General features: G+C 37.4%; 2 protein-coding genes and 1 long non-coding RNA gene across 4 annotated transcripts in view; all 3 read left to right on the forward strand.

Moving 5' to 3' along the window:
• LOC112567604 (cartilage matrix protein-like) overlaps positions 1-17,717 on the forward strand; it is a 95,992-nt gene that overhangs the window by 75,626 nt on the left and 2,649 nt on the right. Inside the window, exons 5-6 of the mRNA XM_025244299.1 lie at positions 16,804-16,910; positions 17,595-17,627. Coding sequence (XP_025100084.1) covers positions 16,804-16,910; positions 17,595-17,627 — 140 coding nt within the window. The remainder of the gene's footprint in view (positions 1-16,803; positions 16,911-17,594; positions 17,628-17,717) is intronic.
• On the forward strand, positions 487-8,329 carry LOC112569323 (scavenger receptor cysteine-rich domain superfamily protein-like). Of its 2 annotated transcripts, XM_025247093.1 has the most exons (7): positions 487-1,189; positions 4,004-4,114; positions 4,407-4,557; positions 5,088-5,257; positions 6,366-6,516; positions 7,072-7,223; positions 7,809-8,329. In XM_025247093.1, exons 2-7 carry the CDS (start codon positions 4,060-4,062, stop codon positions 8,114-8,116), a joined length of 987 nt encoding a protein of 328 aa, XP_025102878.1. In that variant the 5' UTR covers positions 487-1,189; positions 4,004-4,059; the 3' UTR covers positions 8,117-8,329. The 2 variants fall into 2 exon arrangements, with proteins under 2 accessions (XP_025102878.1, XP_025102879.1); XM_025247094.1 differs by lacking the exon at positions 487-1,189 and having other exon boundaries at positions 3,482-4,114.
• LOC112569417 lies at positions 11,589-12,380 on the forward strand. The gene is made up of 2 exons (XR_003100420.1): positions 11,589-11,958; positions 12,321-12,380. It is a non-coding gene; the product is annotated as an uncharacterized LOC112569417 (long non-coding RNA).

Consider the following 17,717-nt stretch of genomic DNA (forward strand, 5'->3'; position numbering starts at 1 on the left):
AAGTCTTCCACATTCACTCAAAGGTATATCATTTTTAACTTTCCAGCTACATTTAAAATTAATTTACAAAGTTTTATTTGAACTTTCTGTATATCATTGTACTGCTTCCATTACCAAATCTCAGATCCATATGATAGAATAGGTTTTATTTTTGAGTCAAATATTTTAAAGATTATGTCTGTTGGAACGTTCTTTAGTCTAAAATACATTTTCTTCAATCCTGCAAAGGCTTTTAACGTCTTTCCAGATAAATTATCAGGTACATTAGACCCACTTTAGTGTAGGTGTGAATGTAAGACCTATAGAATTATAGCTGGGTTCTGCAGTAATCTTCTTTCCAGCAAAGTTACATTTTTCCACCATTTTTAAAAACTATTATTTTTGTTTTATCCATATTGACTGCAACTCCCCATTTACTACAAAATGTTTCCAGATAGTATATTATACGTTAAAGGTCAACTGGGGATTTCTGTTTGTGTGTGTGTGTGTGTTATATTATGTCCCGACACTCATGCTGGACACCATATTCTCACTCATCCTCATACTTGCGTATTCCGTCCACCAACATAAAGAAAAACTATATCAAGCTCCACCTGCCTTGTCACTTCTTGATATGAATAGCTGTACACATCAAGTATATATACTCGGAAAGAAAAAGTGCCATACTTCGTAGTTGCTATGCATCTAACCCAAACAAAATATCGTCGTCCTCAAAAACTTGCTGATTTCACTCATACTCTTTCTATCGACCACACAAAAACCGTAGGACACATCCTAAGAGATATTGTTTGTTTTTTTGATTTATTTGTATTTTTCTTTTTGAAGTAGTAGTGTTTCTGTTTATGTCAATGCACTCATCCGCTCCCTTCCAAAAAAATAAAAGATGTTTCTGTTTATGTCAATGCACCCATCCCATCCCTTCCAAAAAAAAGGGGGTGGGTGGGGGAAAGACCAGTACCAGTCAAGGGACGGGTGATCGACTGACACTATTGCCACCAGAAACGCCGACATTAGAAGAAAACAGTTTTTGCCGTAAACCCGCTTTTTGTTGATTACAGAGATCACTACTGGTCAGCCTCGTGTTCAGTCATCGTGCTAGGATTGACTTCGGGCCAAGTGGTTATATACGCGTTGTACACTAAAATACTGAACCGCTAGTTGCCTGGTGTATTCTTCCTTAAGGAGTGTTGTAAGTACATTACTGATTTTTTTGTACTAAAGTCATTATAAATACCAACAATAACTAGTACTAATAATTATAATCATCAATAATAATAAATAATTTTAATAAGCAGTTTGACAATAATTGTAGCTCATTATGATGCACGGGAAGAAGCATGCTGTCAGCTCTTGAAAAAAAACCCAGATGTGTGAACAGCACACAAAGGAACAAATGGATAAACAACAGTACTGACAAACATAAAATCAAACATAGAAGAAATAAGGAGAAGATATAAAAGTGGGGAGTTCTACTGTTTCACTGCCCGGTAAATAAAAAGTCGGTGATGATAAGTTATTGTTTTAGTGGCAGGGATTCTTTGTATAGAAAAGCAAAGTGACATTTTGCATCGTCCGCAAGAAGACAGTAGATGACAGGTGAATCAAAGAAAGTGTGTAGAGTCTTTAGTCATGTGATTTGCTATCTTTCTGACCGCATTATGATGCAAGTCAAAGAATGAATTTGCCATCCTTCACGAGGAGTTGCTTGTAGCAGCTGGCTATGTTAAAAGTAAGAATGATTTTAAAAGGGTAGCTGTATACTACCTTCAGATCTGACGTTGAATGTACTGAGTTTCCTCAAAAGCTACGATGTCTGCGAGTCCTTCTGTGTACATGTTCCCTTCCCATCATGGTCTTCAGGCCCCTCCTTATCTCCCTTACGTTACCTTTCCTTAGTCTCTTTTGTACACTGCTTTTCAGTTTTATGAAAAATGTATTTGTCTTTGCCCTGAACTAATCTTCTTTGTCTCATTTTTACTGTTTCCCTACATAAGAGTTATGTTCTTTATGTTAAGACAATTTTTTTGACCGCTCACCCAGCCATGGCGTGTTACTTTAACAATAACAACAAGGACCGCTGTACTAATCTAGTCGCTGCTCTGTTGTATGTGGCTGTAATGTGTTTAGCTGTTAAAGTGTGGTCCAGGGACACAGCTTAGTACCACAGTGATTTGGCCGAGTTTACGAGATAAATAATGAGACCTAAACGGTGCTGTCATCGTTTCATAATGCTAAGTTAATAGTCGTTCTCGTAATATGTAGTTGGTGACCCTTTCCTTACTTATAATCTACCCAAGTCACCTTCTACATGCTACTTAGTTATTTCATTTCTGTCAGGAATCCTTCTAATTCCCGAAAAATAAATCATATGTTATCAATGTTTCAGAAAAACCGAAAATGTCACAAGGTGGGTAGGTAGCACCAATTGAATGTTATCATGTTATCAGGACAAGGATGCCGTTCTGTTTATTGTAAAAGGAGCGCACGCTAGACAGGGTAGTGGGTGGTAATGGAGGTCGACATGACTTCCTCTTCAGTTTTTGTCTAACCCATCCTTTAGACCCTCGCAGATTCTAGATGGGATATTATTTAAATGCATATTGGGGACACAGGTGTAATTTATACTGCAGCGACAGGAAAAAGTTCTGAGTGTAAACTACCATGAACCTGTCGCCATTTTGACCGGTCCCGTCACGATAAAGAAAAAGTCTTGACTACAGGACACACACACACAGAGTGAAATACCATACCTCACCCAGCCAAACACATTGCAGTACCACTTATGTCCATCCTTGCACAAGTTGGTGCTAACATTATAATTACAGACACCAAAACACGTTTTAAACGTTAACAGATGAGACTTCTCAGAGCTCTTCGCAGAATAAGAAAACGAATTTTTGTTAAATAAATGTTTATGGTAGTAAAAGTGGGTTGACTTTAAGTACCTGACACTCTAAGTGGCATGTTTAGGTCAATTAAATGTTTGAACATAAAAAGTAATGTGCTGCCAGACTTTAGAACAGTCTACATTTGTTTCTAGAATTTACCTCTGGACTTTATTATATATTAAGCATAAGGTTCCTTTAAGTATAGTGTTCTCTGTATTTTTAAATACAAACAACAGGGTGCAAGTATGCAACACGCATATACATGGGAACAGACACAGACACCTTTAATTTTGTGAGACAAATACAAAACACGACAAGGAACACATTTACAAAATGTAGAGACAGACCCAGCAACGGCTGTACCTTCTGAGGAGACTCCGCAGCTTCCACGTCAGCTCTGGGGTGCTGGAGACTGTGTACAGGTCTCTTGTTGAGAGCATCCTCTCATTTAATATCGCTGCCTGGTATGGTCACCTCCTCGTCAAAGACAAGGCAAGGCTGGCCAGAGTCATCCATCAGGCAAATAAAATTATTGGTATATCACAGCTGCCACTTTCTGACTTGTACCTTCATGCAGTCAGAAAGATGGCACATAACATCATTTCGGACCTAACACACCCTCTCCATCCCAACTTCCAGCTGTTGCCCTCAGGCAGGCGCTATAAAGTGCCACGTGTACGGAAAGCTGCCTACCAGAGGTCCTTCGTGCCAGCAGCCATCCCCATCCTAAACAAAGGCACAAGGAATCAGGAGGAATCAAGCACAGTCTGAAGAGGAGAGGGTGCTGACATCCATTATCAGCCATCACCTTGTTGAATGTGCGCTCCCTTTCAAACAAACAAGACGAGCTCTCTGCGCTCAATATAAATAATTAATGATATGAAGGGATTTCTGTCATAGACCAATAGATGACATAGATGACAATTATTAATGTTGTTTGCCTGCAGGTGATGCACAGATAGTAGTATCACCTGACAAAGTACTAGGAGGATGAAGAAAGTGCAGTTCAGACGCATTTCGTTGCAGTCTGCAATGCCAACGCATTTTTTTACAAATATATACAAAGAAATATAAAGTATTGAAATGTCATTGAAATTTTTTTTTCTTCTCTTCAGATTTTTCATTGGCTATAGTTTAACGTGTGCTACTGGACCAGCAAATTAATATTGCGATGTTGGTGGTAACATTTGTTTATTTTGCTTTTCTGCTTTTAATCCAATACGTCGGTAAGTCATTTAAAACAGCATTTTTACTTATGTTCTAAGATATTGTTACAACTTAAAATAGAGAGTGTGAAATAAGACAGTTTAGACACTTCCTTTTATGTGTAAGCTATCTGATGTCTGATAAATTTACTTATTTACTTACAATACTATTATGATGTGGTCTTTTTAGGGTTTTTAAAATAAATTTGACACAATAGTGTCTTCATAAAGCAAGAGAAACGTTTTGAAGTGCAAATCTGTAGATACAAAGGTTTACTGTAGGTGGTTAATAATTAACTGTATGGTTGATCAGATTCACAGCTGCAAGTCCGGCTAAGGCATGGACCTGTTCCGTCTGATGGCGTCCTTCAAATATTGTACCAAGGAACGTGGGGCTCAGTGTGTGTCAACAGGTTTAGTAAACAAGAGACAAAGGTGACCTGCAGGATGCTGGGCTTCAACACGTGTGTAACTTTGTGTGGTCTCTCGCCTTTATAGAGTGTAATTTTACCTGTTTTGCATGCATATTCACGAAAAGTACATAATAGCAGTCTTCCAAAGTGTTTTTATTTAGTTGCCAGTGGTTATCGTTTTATTTTAAGAGTTAAGCTTCATATTTTTTCAAGGTTACATTTCAAAAAAAAAATAACAACGTTTATGCAGGAGCATATATGAGTGTGTCTGTTTGCGTGTGAAGGTGTGATTTGTTTAAAACAGAAAAAAGGAAAAAAAATGAAGTGATTTTAAGATTGAGTACTCTTTTATAACAACAAAACAATGTCACAAGTATTTGTTTGGATTTATTCAGAATTATATTGTTCTGGCTTTGCCTAATAAAAGCAACGCTCTTGCATGTTTGTATAAATTGTTTTGCCTGCAATTTGTGTGTAAATGTTAAAATGTCTTTTTTTGTCCGTATATTGGGTAGGAAAACATACAAAACGAAAAACATATTGACCGTTCGAATAAACTACTTCACTCATTCATTCGACAGGTCGCAAGCTTTAACCTTCTTGGTACCTACTTACCAAGCGGTATTGGACTATATTTTAATTGAGAACCTGAGGTGCACAGGAGAGGAGACCAGCTTAAATCAGTGTAGCCATACAGGGGTTAACACTAGTGCCCGGTGCCTCTATGCCGTTTATTCCTCTTGTAACTCAGGTAAGAACCTGTTGTTTCTATTCTATTCTTTGCTGTTTCGCATTCGATAGGAGGCAAAGAAATAAACTTCACGCATTTGCAGGAATTTCAGAATAGTAACTTCACTTTCCTTAGAAAACAGACATCAAGCCTGTAAAGATGTTTAGAGGTAATGAATTTTCACAGAATTTTTTTTAAAAAACTGATCAGTATTGCTTTAAAATGAGTTTAGGATTTTATGTGAAAATGCATTAGACGGATTATTCTGCAATGTATTTCGGTTATAGAAATGCTGTTTTGTTGACATTGACCTACTTCTGTCTGCACAAATACAGTAATGAATATGGTACGATCAAATATAAAAGTAACTTTATCTCATGTACGATCGACCAGTTGAGAAATCATTGGATGCTTGTGTTTTTTTTAAAACTTTATTTTCTAATTTTATTTTACTTGAAGAGTTCTCCAGCTTTTATTAGAATTTAATTATAGAGCTTAATTCACTGCTACAAATCGTAGGAAAACTCTTTGTGCGCAGCATTTGCTGTAATAAATTAAATTATTTTACAGACCCAGACAGACATAGTAAGTTATGTAGAAACTGCAACCGTAATCCCTACTGTAGTCAACATCATACAGGTTATACATATTTTTTTTTTAAATCATACCAAAAAATATACTAATATTTTATTCTGCACATATAGGCAAAGCTAACACTTCTAGAATTATTAGATAAACTAATTATAGCACTTCAATAATAAAAAGTTCATTTCTTACGTAGTTCGCTCTCATGGTAATTATTTTAACATTTGCTAACATACAATGCACAAAGCATGTTCTTGAGAAACAGAAAAACCCCACATGCATTTGAATAACAAACCGCTGTAAAAATAAATCCTACAACAGCAACAACACCACCAACAACAATAATAACAATATCTTTAGTATACCCTATAAAATTAATGAAATAAATATTTTTCACTGTTGTTATTTTAATATCCCACTGACTAATACACGTCAGTTTTTAAGCTATTAGCTTTTTTGTTTAGAGGAAATTTAGTAACTATCATCTTGTTTCACGAGATCTACATAAATATACATGAAGGAATGGTGACAACGATTGTTACAGGATACAAAAGACTGCGTTTGAGGGATAGTCAGGACATCGGACCTAACAGAGGTCAGGTAGAGATAGACATCGGAGATGGTCAATGGATGACACTGTGCGTGTCGTCTAACATCACTGCCGCCGTCGTCTGTAGACAGCTCGGCTTATCATCGTGAGTTCTTTTCTTCCTCTTGTGGTCGAGGATGAACACTGATTCTACTGAAATTACATAGCTCAGAGGCATCAGTTATCAACCTTGCTAATCATTAAATGGTGAATGTGAAGCTTTACATACACACGTAGTTAAACATATATCAAATATATCAAATAATATATCAAATAAGCTTGTCCTAAATGTTCACCCGTCCGTTCATCCATCCATTCTTTTCTGTGTAAAAAAAAAAAATCACTATCATTTGCTATTAAAACCGCTTGAAAAGAGCGACTTGAGGGATTTCAAAATCAATCTTAGGTGTCAGAATTTAGGGGAATGAGAAATGCGAAAAATGAGAAATTTCATGTAATATGCTTGCTATGTTCTCAAGAAGAGTTTATCTACACAATTAATGATGTAGGAAAACAGAATGTTGTTGTCTGAAGTCCGCCCTGATCTTTTCATTTATTTATCATTTCACGATACGGATGCTTGACACACACGTACCTGTGACACCTCCACACCTGTAGCATTTTGATTAACCATCAGTAATACCCTTTACATTTTTTTAAGGGAAAGGAATTCTGCAATGTTGATTTCGAGGGAAATACGTAGTAGAAGAAGAAAAACCATTTTTTCTGCTTGCCTTGGGAATGAGACTAGTATTTTTGAGTGTCAGCACGAGATGTCTTATTCGAAGTACTGCTTGTATAAACTTCTTTGCAGTGAGTATAAGAACTTTCAATTATTAATGCAAAGCTCATAAATGTGTTTCCAAGTGTATTAACTATAATGAAAAAACTGCATGTTTTCAGATGGAATAGAGTAATAAATTCTTTTAATTTTCTCTAGTCACACATTGAGTACTTTTCAGAAAAATCAACTAATTGAAGGGATGTAGCTTTCTATTAAAAAAAGAAAGTTGACTTCTATTACTGTCTCTTCCACACTGTGATGAGAGACAGACATAGAAAGAGATTTATTAATTGTGCATTTTTCAAAGTTAATTGACATGTGCTACTTCAATACATCATTAATCTTTTTGATAAAAAGCTATAGTTGTAAATTAAACGATACATAGCTCATATACGATGCAAGTCACCAAACTTGATTGATCTGCCCTAGTTCTGTTAATCACATATTCAAATATATTTTCATATCTGCGCAGAGATTTAATTATTTCAAAATATAATCTAAGTGTAAATATGAAATGTATGTAAGATATACATTGTTTACCATTAATTAAAAAAAAATTGTATGGAGCAGTCTTTAAGTTAAATTTAGAATATAAATTCATGTATTTTTAACAGCACCTCTCACCATCAAATCAGAAGGTAGCAGGCATCCTTTAATGGAGGAAACAAATGCTACTTTAAAGTGTGAGAACAATGAGCGGTCTGATGTAATAAATTACACGTGGCCAGAAAATGCAGGCGGGTTCCCTGATGGCAGTAGCCTGATCATCACTAGAGTGACCAGGAAACATCATGGAAGGCGAGTGAGGTGTGAGGCGATGTACAGTGATGGTGGAGTTGTCTCCAGTGACACACTGCAATTACAGGTTTACTGTGAGTATTGCGATCCAGCGAAGATAAAAACTATGAATAAGGCCAATTAGTCATCCACAGCATTTAGTCTTCGTAACCAGATGAGTTTCAAGTTGAAAATCCCTCAAAAAAGCGCTTTATGTACGAACTGCCAGAGGTTGATCTTATTTCTTATTTTTTCTTACTTACTTACTTAAAAGTGTTTGTATGTGTATGTGTGTAACCGCGTAAATGTGTCAACAGAAATAACTACTTTTGGTTAAAGGAAGAAGTCAGTAAAGAAATGAAAACCGAGAGACTTGTCTGACTATAAAAAAAATATGTGCGACGAATGCCGGTCTATCGGCTTGTTTACAGATCGCCCAGTTATCAGCATAACACGGAGTGATAATCAGGGTCAGCCACTGTCCGTCTACTCAAAGGTCATCAAGGGTCACAATGTGACGTTTGTGTGTGACGCTGACAGCAACCCGCCTCCTGCTTCCATCACGTGGTCAGGGAAAGTGAGCAGCACTACTGGGGAGCTACACATCATAGCAGCACAGCAGACGACACACGAAGATATTTACACCTGTACCGTGGACACTGAGACAGTTGATGATGATAAACGTCTACCACTGACAGCATCTTCTCAAATGACATTTATCTTTAAAGGTATTATCTTTAACTTTTTTCTTGTTACTCTGGTTTCTGCTTGTATTAATCACACATAAAACAGAATTCGTTTGCGTTTGTCCATACAGTTTAATTAGGTTTAGATCTGGAAAATGTGTACCTTTTATACTAAAAACATGTTGTAAGAAGCAGTAAGACATAAGGTAGACGGCTACTTTTTCCTACAAAGACCAATGTTTTAATTTAATGTCGCTAATAATTTTATGTAATTTTTACACGGTTTATGTCATCATTCATACAAACAGTAGCAGGTATCCTCTAATGGAGGAAACCAATGCTACTTTAAAGTGTGAAAGCAATGAGCGGTCTGATGTAATAAAGTACACGTGGCCAGAAAATGCAGGCGGGTTCCCTGATGGCAGTAGCCTGATCATCACTAGAGTGACCAGGGAACATCATGGAAGCCGAGTGAGGTGTGAGGCGATGTCTAGTGATGGTGAAGTTGTCTCTAGTGACACACTGCAATTACAGGTTTACTGTGAGTATTGCGATCCAGCCGCAATGAATGTTGTGAATAATGTTTCAAGTTTAAGATGCGCTATCTAGAGTGAAGACAAAACATGTCACTAGAGACAGAACAAAGCTCTTGATATATAAACTGCTATTAGTGGGTCTCACCTTTTTCCGTGTGTGTGTGTTTAAGTGTTAACACAAATAGGCGCATTTCGCTTGAATATTTCTCTGTTTAGATTACCCGGTTATCAGGATAACACGGAGTGATAATCCGGGTCAGCCACTGTCTACTTACTCTGAGGTCATCAAGGGTCACAATGTGACGTTTGTGTGTTACGCTGACAGCAACCCGCCTCCTGCTTCCATCACGTGGTCAGGGAAAGTAAACAGCACTACTGGGGAGCTACACATCATAGCAGCACAGCAGACGACACACGAAGATATCTACACCTGTACCGTGGTCACTGAGACAGATGATAATGATGAACGTCTACCACTGTCGAGAACTTATCAACTTGCTTTAATCATTAAAGGTATTTTTAAGTATACCGCTCTCTCTCTCTCTTTCTCTCTCACACACACAAACACAGAATATTCTGTCTGCCAGGTTCGGAAAACGCCTCCAGACATAGTGCGAGCCACGGTCGTTTTTTTCGCTTTTTGACTTGAAGCCTTATAACCAGGAAGAATTTAATCCTTCTCTCAGTGGTTACCGTTAAGACTAGATGTGACATCATGACAAAATGCTGAGGTAAGTTAAAGAGCAGCAGGTAGAGACTAGTATTCACTTGGAAGTCACTCTAAGGTCACTTGGTGCAGGTATTGTACCATTTCTGTATCCATGTTTACTGATTTATATAGAACCAATAATTACTTATCTGCTGATCTCTTTGTCTTTGTTGACCTATAAACCGACCTAATAAACAGTCATGAGTGTGTTTTTTGTAAATAACATAAGAAGAATGTGAGTATGTACTATCATGTGTTTAGTCTTGTATTACTTGAAATTACAAAGCGTTTAGTGAGCGAGAATGTTAATAACCACATGTTATATAAATTACACAGGGAGGTGAGTAAATCAGTTTTGTTCAATTGTTATCTTTCATAAGAAGCAAATTTAAACCAATACTTTATTAACAACGTAGCCATTGTCTCCCTAGTCATTAAGATTTGTGTGAACCTCTAGTACTGGAGCAAGATATTGCGTCCTCATCTGTGAAAAACATTTTGCAGGTTACCGCGTGTTGTGGAGACCTGGAGAGATTTCATCAGAACAGCATTTTGGTTTTTTGTTTTGTTTTGTTTATTTGTTTGATTGTTTTTCTACTTTTCTAAATTGCCTGCAAGAATTTAGACTTTTATTTTAAGGACACAGGGAGATAACTTTGGATAACTTACAAAAGTCGAACCATTTACACAGTACTAACGCCCTTTATAAATTAAATGCTACAACTTCTTTATGCTTTATATAAATTTAACAGCAAGATCTATCTATCTATGTATTCCTCTTCGTGCATCAGGTTGCACATAAGGCCTCAACCAGAGTCCGCCACCGATGTCGATCAGCTGAAACCCGCTTTAGGTGACCCCATGTCCAGCCCTTTCCCTTCATCTCCCTTTCCACTGTTCTTCTCCAAGTTTCCTTTGGGCGGCCTCGTTTTCTGCGGCCGTCTGGAGTCCATTGTAGGGCGACTCTGGAAAGGTCTGCTGTCTGCTGGCGGAGCACATGTCCAATCCATCGCCAACGCCTTCGTTGAACCTGCGTGGTGATGGACTCGGTTTCAGTTCTTCGGTGGAGTTCTTCGTTGGTGATGGTGTTTGGCCAAAAGATGTTAAGTATGCGCCTGAGGCATCTGTTTTGGAAGACGTCAAGCTTGTTACTGATGGTTTTGGTCATCTTCCAGGATTCTGATCCGTAAAGGAGGGTGCTGATCAGAACCGACTCAAAATGTTCCCTCCAGCGCTGTAGTTTTCCTGCCTCTCCCTCGATGACATTACCGTTCACGTCTTTCACGGGCACATCACTGTTCTTAAACCCGTTGTTTAGCTGTTTGTTTATCTTGTACAGTGTCTTCAGGTCATTTTTACTTGCTGCATTTTCTGCTTCATCTGCCAGTTTCTCTATATGGTCTCTTTGAGAGTGGACTCTGGCAAACTAAAAAATCCAGCCACCGAAAGGGCCTTTGCTATGGAAGTAAAGAACAGGTTCCAGGCACTAGGAGACCAACAAGAGATGACCTTAGACGACTTCAATCGAGTCTTACAGGAATCAGGAGAGAAAATACTGGGCTTCCAACGGAAAAAGAAAGAACAGTAGATCAGAGAAGAGACATGGAAGAAGATAGAAGAGAGAAAGTCAGTCAAAGAATCAACAGCACGAGATCTGAACGCCTGAAGGAACAACTCAGACAAAGATATACAAAACTAAACAAAGAGGTAAAGAGGATGGCAAGAACCGACAAAAGAGAACAGCAAGATATTATACAGTAAATATTTGTCAAAAGTGTTATTCAATTTACTCGTGCTTCTGTTGCTTAAAATACAAACTAGCATTGGTAAAAAAAAATAAAATAAAAATAAGATGCAGAAATGATAGAAATACTGTACATTGCATGTAATCATGCATGTGATCCGACCATACTAGTAAGCTTTATAAGTCAACCGCACTAGAGAAAGATTATGTTTTGTTTTTACTGTCTGTGTTTCATCTTTTGGTGCATGATGACTGTGACCGCTTCCTCAGTCTTCTTGGTCCGTGGTTGGAAACACCAGTTTCTTACTCAAGGTAACAATCTTTCTTATTTGAATGCCACTTGTTACATAAAGGTAAGGTGAAACGAGACAAATAAAAATATTATAAAAATTCTAAAACTATTCTTTTCAAAACACAGCTTAGCTGTTTATTAAGTCAAGGGAGGTAAACGGGAATGAGGGTTAAAAGGCTACTTTTCAAGCTTTCTGCAAAAAATTTATACAGTAAATTTTTCTTTTTTCCTAGACTTACCAGATACTAGATCATAAGAGTTAAAGGGTTACATTAGGACTTGAAATGAATAAATGAATATTAATTGCTTTAGCATAATAACTTTCTTGTTTTTTGTGTAAGCAAAACATATTTTTCCCAAAACTAGGTGTTTTCTGTTTAAGATGCTGGGGCCAAGCGAGGTTACCGGAAAAGAGAAAAAATTTAATAAACTTTGAAGCTAATGTTTGTTTTGATTTGCTCATTTCACGTTTAGTTCCCGAGAAACTTTTAATGAAATTTTAACAGCCAACACTAAGCTGGAGAAATGTGTACAATTTCAGACTACATAATAGTAACAAGACAATACAACTATCAATCACAACACGTTAACAATATTTCGGTTTTACTGTAAACACACTGAAATACAAGTGAATGAATAACACATATATGACACTTGACCCCTAGGACATTCTAAGGACTACCTAAAAGATGAATTGTAGGATGGTGGTGTTTGCTGCTTTGGTCTGCCCACATCGCGACTTCGCTTGATATGTATGGAGACTACAATTTGATATATATGTTGACTTAATAAACAAAGTGTTCAGAAAAGCAAGACTACACCTTTCTATTCTGTCATCTCGTCCATGAAAACTCTCTAAAAGTGATAACTCTAGCACGCTCCATTGAAGAACCTGTACTAAGCAATACGTATCAATAAAATAAAACAAATAATAATTATATTTATATAGCGCTTTTTCCCATCGTTCAAGGTGGGCTCAAAGCTTTTTATTAAAAAACAAACAAAAATACACAAACATAAAAGGAACGGGTGTCGATACGCAGATCTCACATATAAGTAATGACAACATGGCGCAGATGTGACAGTAGAAATAAAACGACAGAGGAAAAGATGACAAGTGGCGCAGACACATTCATCCGTTTAGGAAAGTAGCAAATATTTTAACAGATGTACTGATAAACATTGTCAGAAAACTTCACGCAGATCAACTGACAAATACGAAAGTAAGGGAGAGTAGTCAGCCTCATGTAAGTGAGGTGATGGGAGATCAATCTTATCCAACTAAGCTTTAAGACAGTCTGTGCCCACCTACATGGAATACCAAAGATATGAGCACTAGGTATTGTCATAGTTCAAAAACAGTGGTGTAAAACAACAGACAATATTAACAACAGAGTGGTCGACAAAACTAGTTTTTCGCTGGCCTCATTCACAGCAGTGATTTAATACAGCTGACGCCCTCTATCTTTGACTACAGAAAGACAGGGACAAAATAAACAAGGATGAATAATGCTTACTACTATTTAATTATTGTTAATGAAATTAATATTATAGAGACAAAGGCATATCTATGGTATTATATATAATATAATGAAGAAAGACACTGGGTAGCGATATTTGTAAGAATTAAAACTGAATGAATACAAGAGGGAGTGTGTGTGTGTATGTGTGTGTGTGTAATAATAATAATAAATTATGTATGTGTGTCTATGCGTTCGCGTGTGTGTGTTTCGTGTATGTGTGTGTAAATGTTAATCGGTTAATGCCAGTGTACGTGCCTGCATGCATAAAAGGAATATTCCTGTCCTCTGTGTGTGTGTCCAAAGAGCAAAGGTCAGTGTTATCGACGTGTTCGATCGTGTTTCTTCCTGTTAATGAAGCCTCGCTTTCCGCAACGGCCGAGAAAAAAAAAGATGGAAGTGACGATACAAAGTTTATTCCGGAAATTTCGACTTTGGCAGTTGCTTATTTTTCACTATCAACATCGAATCGCATAAAGTAAAAAAAAAAAAAAAAAAAAAACAACCTCAGAACATTAAAGCAAGGATAAACAGTAGTTTAACTAAAAGCTTACAATAAAATAAAAAAAAATTAATACGTAGTGGTATGTCTTGATGAAAGTTTTGACTAATGGTTGTTATGTCGGCGTGTTCTACAACTTTTTTAAATTGTTTTTATTTCATTTATACAACTTTTTCTTTCTTGAAATAGCTTAGAGCAAATGGGTTGAAATATTATTGAACCTGATACATCTCTTATCGTAGTATACCAAAGTCTATGTTGATGTCATTTCCCTCACCTGCCTCCTGTTGTTTTTGTTTTCTAACCGTGTAGGTATTTAGATATCACTTAGTGATCTGGGAAAGGTTCGCCTCACTAAACAAATATCAAACCTACAAGTGTGACTACCATTGAACTCAGACCTCACTCATCTTCGTGGCTCAACCATGTGTGAAGAGTGAGCGCCCCATCATCGAGGTACTTGAGCATGAGATGGCAGTATCCGGCTCTTGTTGAGCCCAGTTCTACGACACAAAGACTAAAGATGGATTTTGTGACAAAAATATGTCCGGAAAATACTGAAGTCTCTTCTTTCTCGGAAGTTAGAAATCAGATTAAAATACTCAAGAAATTCACACTTCAAGATGAAGAGTAGTTCTTCACGGTTTAGAAGTGTGGGAACCTGTTAGTCGTTGCACATCTGTTTATCTGCTGGTACTCTCATTTGAGCCTCAAGGGTTTGTGGAAGTGGACACTTGTGTTCTTCATCAGTGTGTCTGGGCGTGTTTAAGATCGCAGTATCCGGACCTTTTAGGTCCAGTGTCACTAGTTCTCTGACAATAAGATGAGAAGATGAGGTTGGGCGCAGGATCCAACACAGAGAAACAATTAAAGGCTCAGGGCAAAAGGAAGTTCATCCCATGTTAAGGAAGTACTCAAGATGGTATTTAGTCTGTACTAATTAAATACTTATTGTTTAAAAAGAATAGCAGTAAAAAAGAACATTTAAAAAAACAAAAACAATGACAGATTTGAATTCATTTGCGTGTCGTTTATAAAGATTTTAAAATGACATTACATCGATTATTATAGAAACTCCTCCTCTCAAAAAGATAAAATTTACTATATTTCCATAATAAAGATAATAAAGAAAGTATATTTGGTTGTGGTGATTTCCAAGTAGCACAAACAGTTAGCAAGTCTTCCGAATGTATTCGTAATGTGAAAAGAAATGGAGCACTGCTATTAAATCATGAAAGTTTGGTTGTCATGACACCGCGAAGTGTCTCCCTCGCTCACTTCCTTTCAAACAAACTCACAGGGCCAGGCAAGACAAGACAAAACAAGACAAGTTTATTATTAATCCACAGCGGAAATACATTTGTCAACATCAGGGGCATAAAATACTACACATACTTCAACATTCCCATACTACCACACTCAGTCCCACACATCTATAAAAAAAACTACTACTACTACAGTCATATAACCTGCAGAACCGTTCTCAAAGCATAAAATCAGAAGCTAGCCGATAGGTCATACTGTTGTTAAAAAGTCTGACAGCAGCCGGAATGAATGAACGACGAAACCGCTCTGTTCTTCCAGCGTACATACTGAGGTCTATCCGATAAATAGTCTGATACCCAATTCACTGTGCATGGATGCAACGACATACTATGCAGTTTCTGAGCAAGGAGATGTGGTTGAATGGTCTGGAACGCAGAAGAAAAATCAAAAACCATTACTCGTCCACAAGCAGAGCTCTTCTCAAGATGAGAGTACACAGAGTGTAACATGTACAATAAAGCATCATCTACCCCAACCTTGTCTCTGTATGCAAACTGCAAGGGATCTTGAAAAGCAGCAACTTGGGTCTTAAGTACTGGTAGCACCAATCTCTCAAAAACTTTCATAATGTGCGAGGTAAGAGCTACAGGTCTATAATCGTTTAAGCAAGAAACATGAGCTTTCTTAGGTACAGGAACAATGCATGATGTCTTCCAACCAGACGGAATCTTGCCCAGAGACAATGACCTACAGAACAATGTATGAAAAATCTTACACAGCTGCTCAGCACAGATGTACAGTACCTTAGGCTTGATGCCATCAGGACCTGCTGACTTATTAACATTGATCCTGTTATTAACATCTGCCTGTTCTTTCACAAAACTAAGAATGTTGTGCCGGAACCTTTTTACTACACCTCTTGCCTAATAAAGCACTTGACTAAGTGATGATGTGATCCCAGCGACTTGTGGAATATATATATATGATAAATTTGAGATACAAAAAAAGCGATTTCTTTTCTTAGCTTTAAATGCTGCGGCAAAAACAGTGATGCGGCTTGTTTGGAGATTTATTCTGATTTCTTAAATTTTGATTAATATTGGGATGAGTTCCATGTTGAAGTTTTATCCGTTTTGCAGTGCTAACTGTTCACATCTCAAAATCAAAGCCACAGACAACTGAAGCAAGGTCAGGTGCTGAAGCACACACTGTCATCATGACCAAACTACACGAAATGTCTACGATGCAGCTTTCAAGTTAAGGTGATCGACCTGGCCAGTGACAAAGTTGTATACATTCGCGGCTTATAAACCTGTGTGGATTGATTGTTAATAAACTAGAGAGTTTACAAAATTATTGGTTGTGTATTACATACAGATGGTTGACTGTGAGCTAGAAAATTGATGTATAGCGGATGTACATAGACGTACTATCCACACAGATTTATGAGTTTTCAGTCGATCACATACACATTGGGAGACAATCATAATGAGAAGCTTTTCTCCGTTATTAACTTCCTTGTCGTCTGACTTAAAGCATCCACACTGCGGTCTGTGCTCAGTGTCAGCTTTCCAGCCAGACTCTCCTCACATCCTCGTCTTCCTGCAAGACATCGCAGCTAACATCATGATGCGCTCAGTCCTCAGTGTCTGTGTGATGTTTACTCTTCTAATACAAGGTGTAGGTAAGTATTAATTAGTTGGAGACATTTTTAATACTTTGTATTAGGCCGCGATAAAACATTTGTTGGAAGGTCAAAAGTATAATAAAGAGAATTAACGTACTACTGCACAAGTGCATGTGTGTGTAGGTGGCTGCTCGTGCTATGCTCACATTATATTCACTTCATTATGCTATGATGCTGCAAGAAGACCATGCCACCCCCTGTAGTACTCGTGTGATGACCGACCTTTACAGCATCAGTAAAGTCAGCGGCTAGACTGTAGTGTCACGTGACCCTGACTAGGCTCCTAACGGGCTAACCTGCAACATCATGGGATGCTTCCTTCAGGCCAAAAGTGGCTCATCTGTTCTAACTTTTTCATCAAGTGTGGCTGATCATCGCTCAAACGAATCTAGTTATACTTGTTCTATGTATTTCCAATACCTGAATGTTTTGGAGTAAATGAAAGAAAATGTCAGAAAGTAGCATCTGTTCACAATTTTGTTAAAAATGGTGCATAAAAGGGACACAAATGCCAATGGCACTAAAGTTATGTAAATAGTATATCGTGTTTCATATCGTCTCAAGCATAGATTTCACAAGATGTGCTAATTGGAAGTAAAATGTACCTGTTGATATGACGGTTTTAAGGACGAGTAAGGTGACATTTCAACTTCAGAATCAATCATGCCAATGTTTTTGCAGATTCAGACTCTGAGTGCACTACCATCATCAGCGGTAAGTACCTGTTTAGTCCGAGTAAAAGATCTCCTTTCATTTGCATTTTGATAAATTTTAATTTTTCATTAAAAATTTTTCCAACAGCTT

Source organism: Pomacea canaliculata, linkage group LG7 (genome assembly GCF_003073045.1).
Source record: "Pomacea canaliculata isolate SZHN2017 linkage group LG7, ASM307304v1, whole genome shotgun sequence".
In the NCBI taxonomy this organism is placed as follows: domain Eukaryota; kingdom Metazoa; phylum Mollusca; class Gastropoda; order Architaenioglossa; family Ampullariidae; genus Pomacea; species Pomacea canaliculata.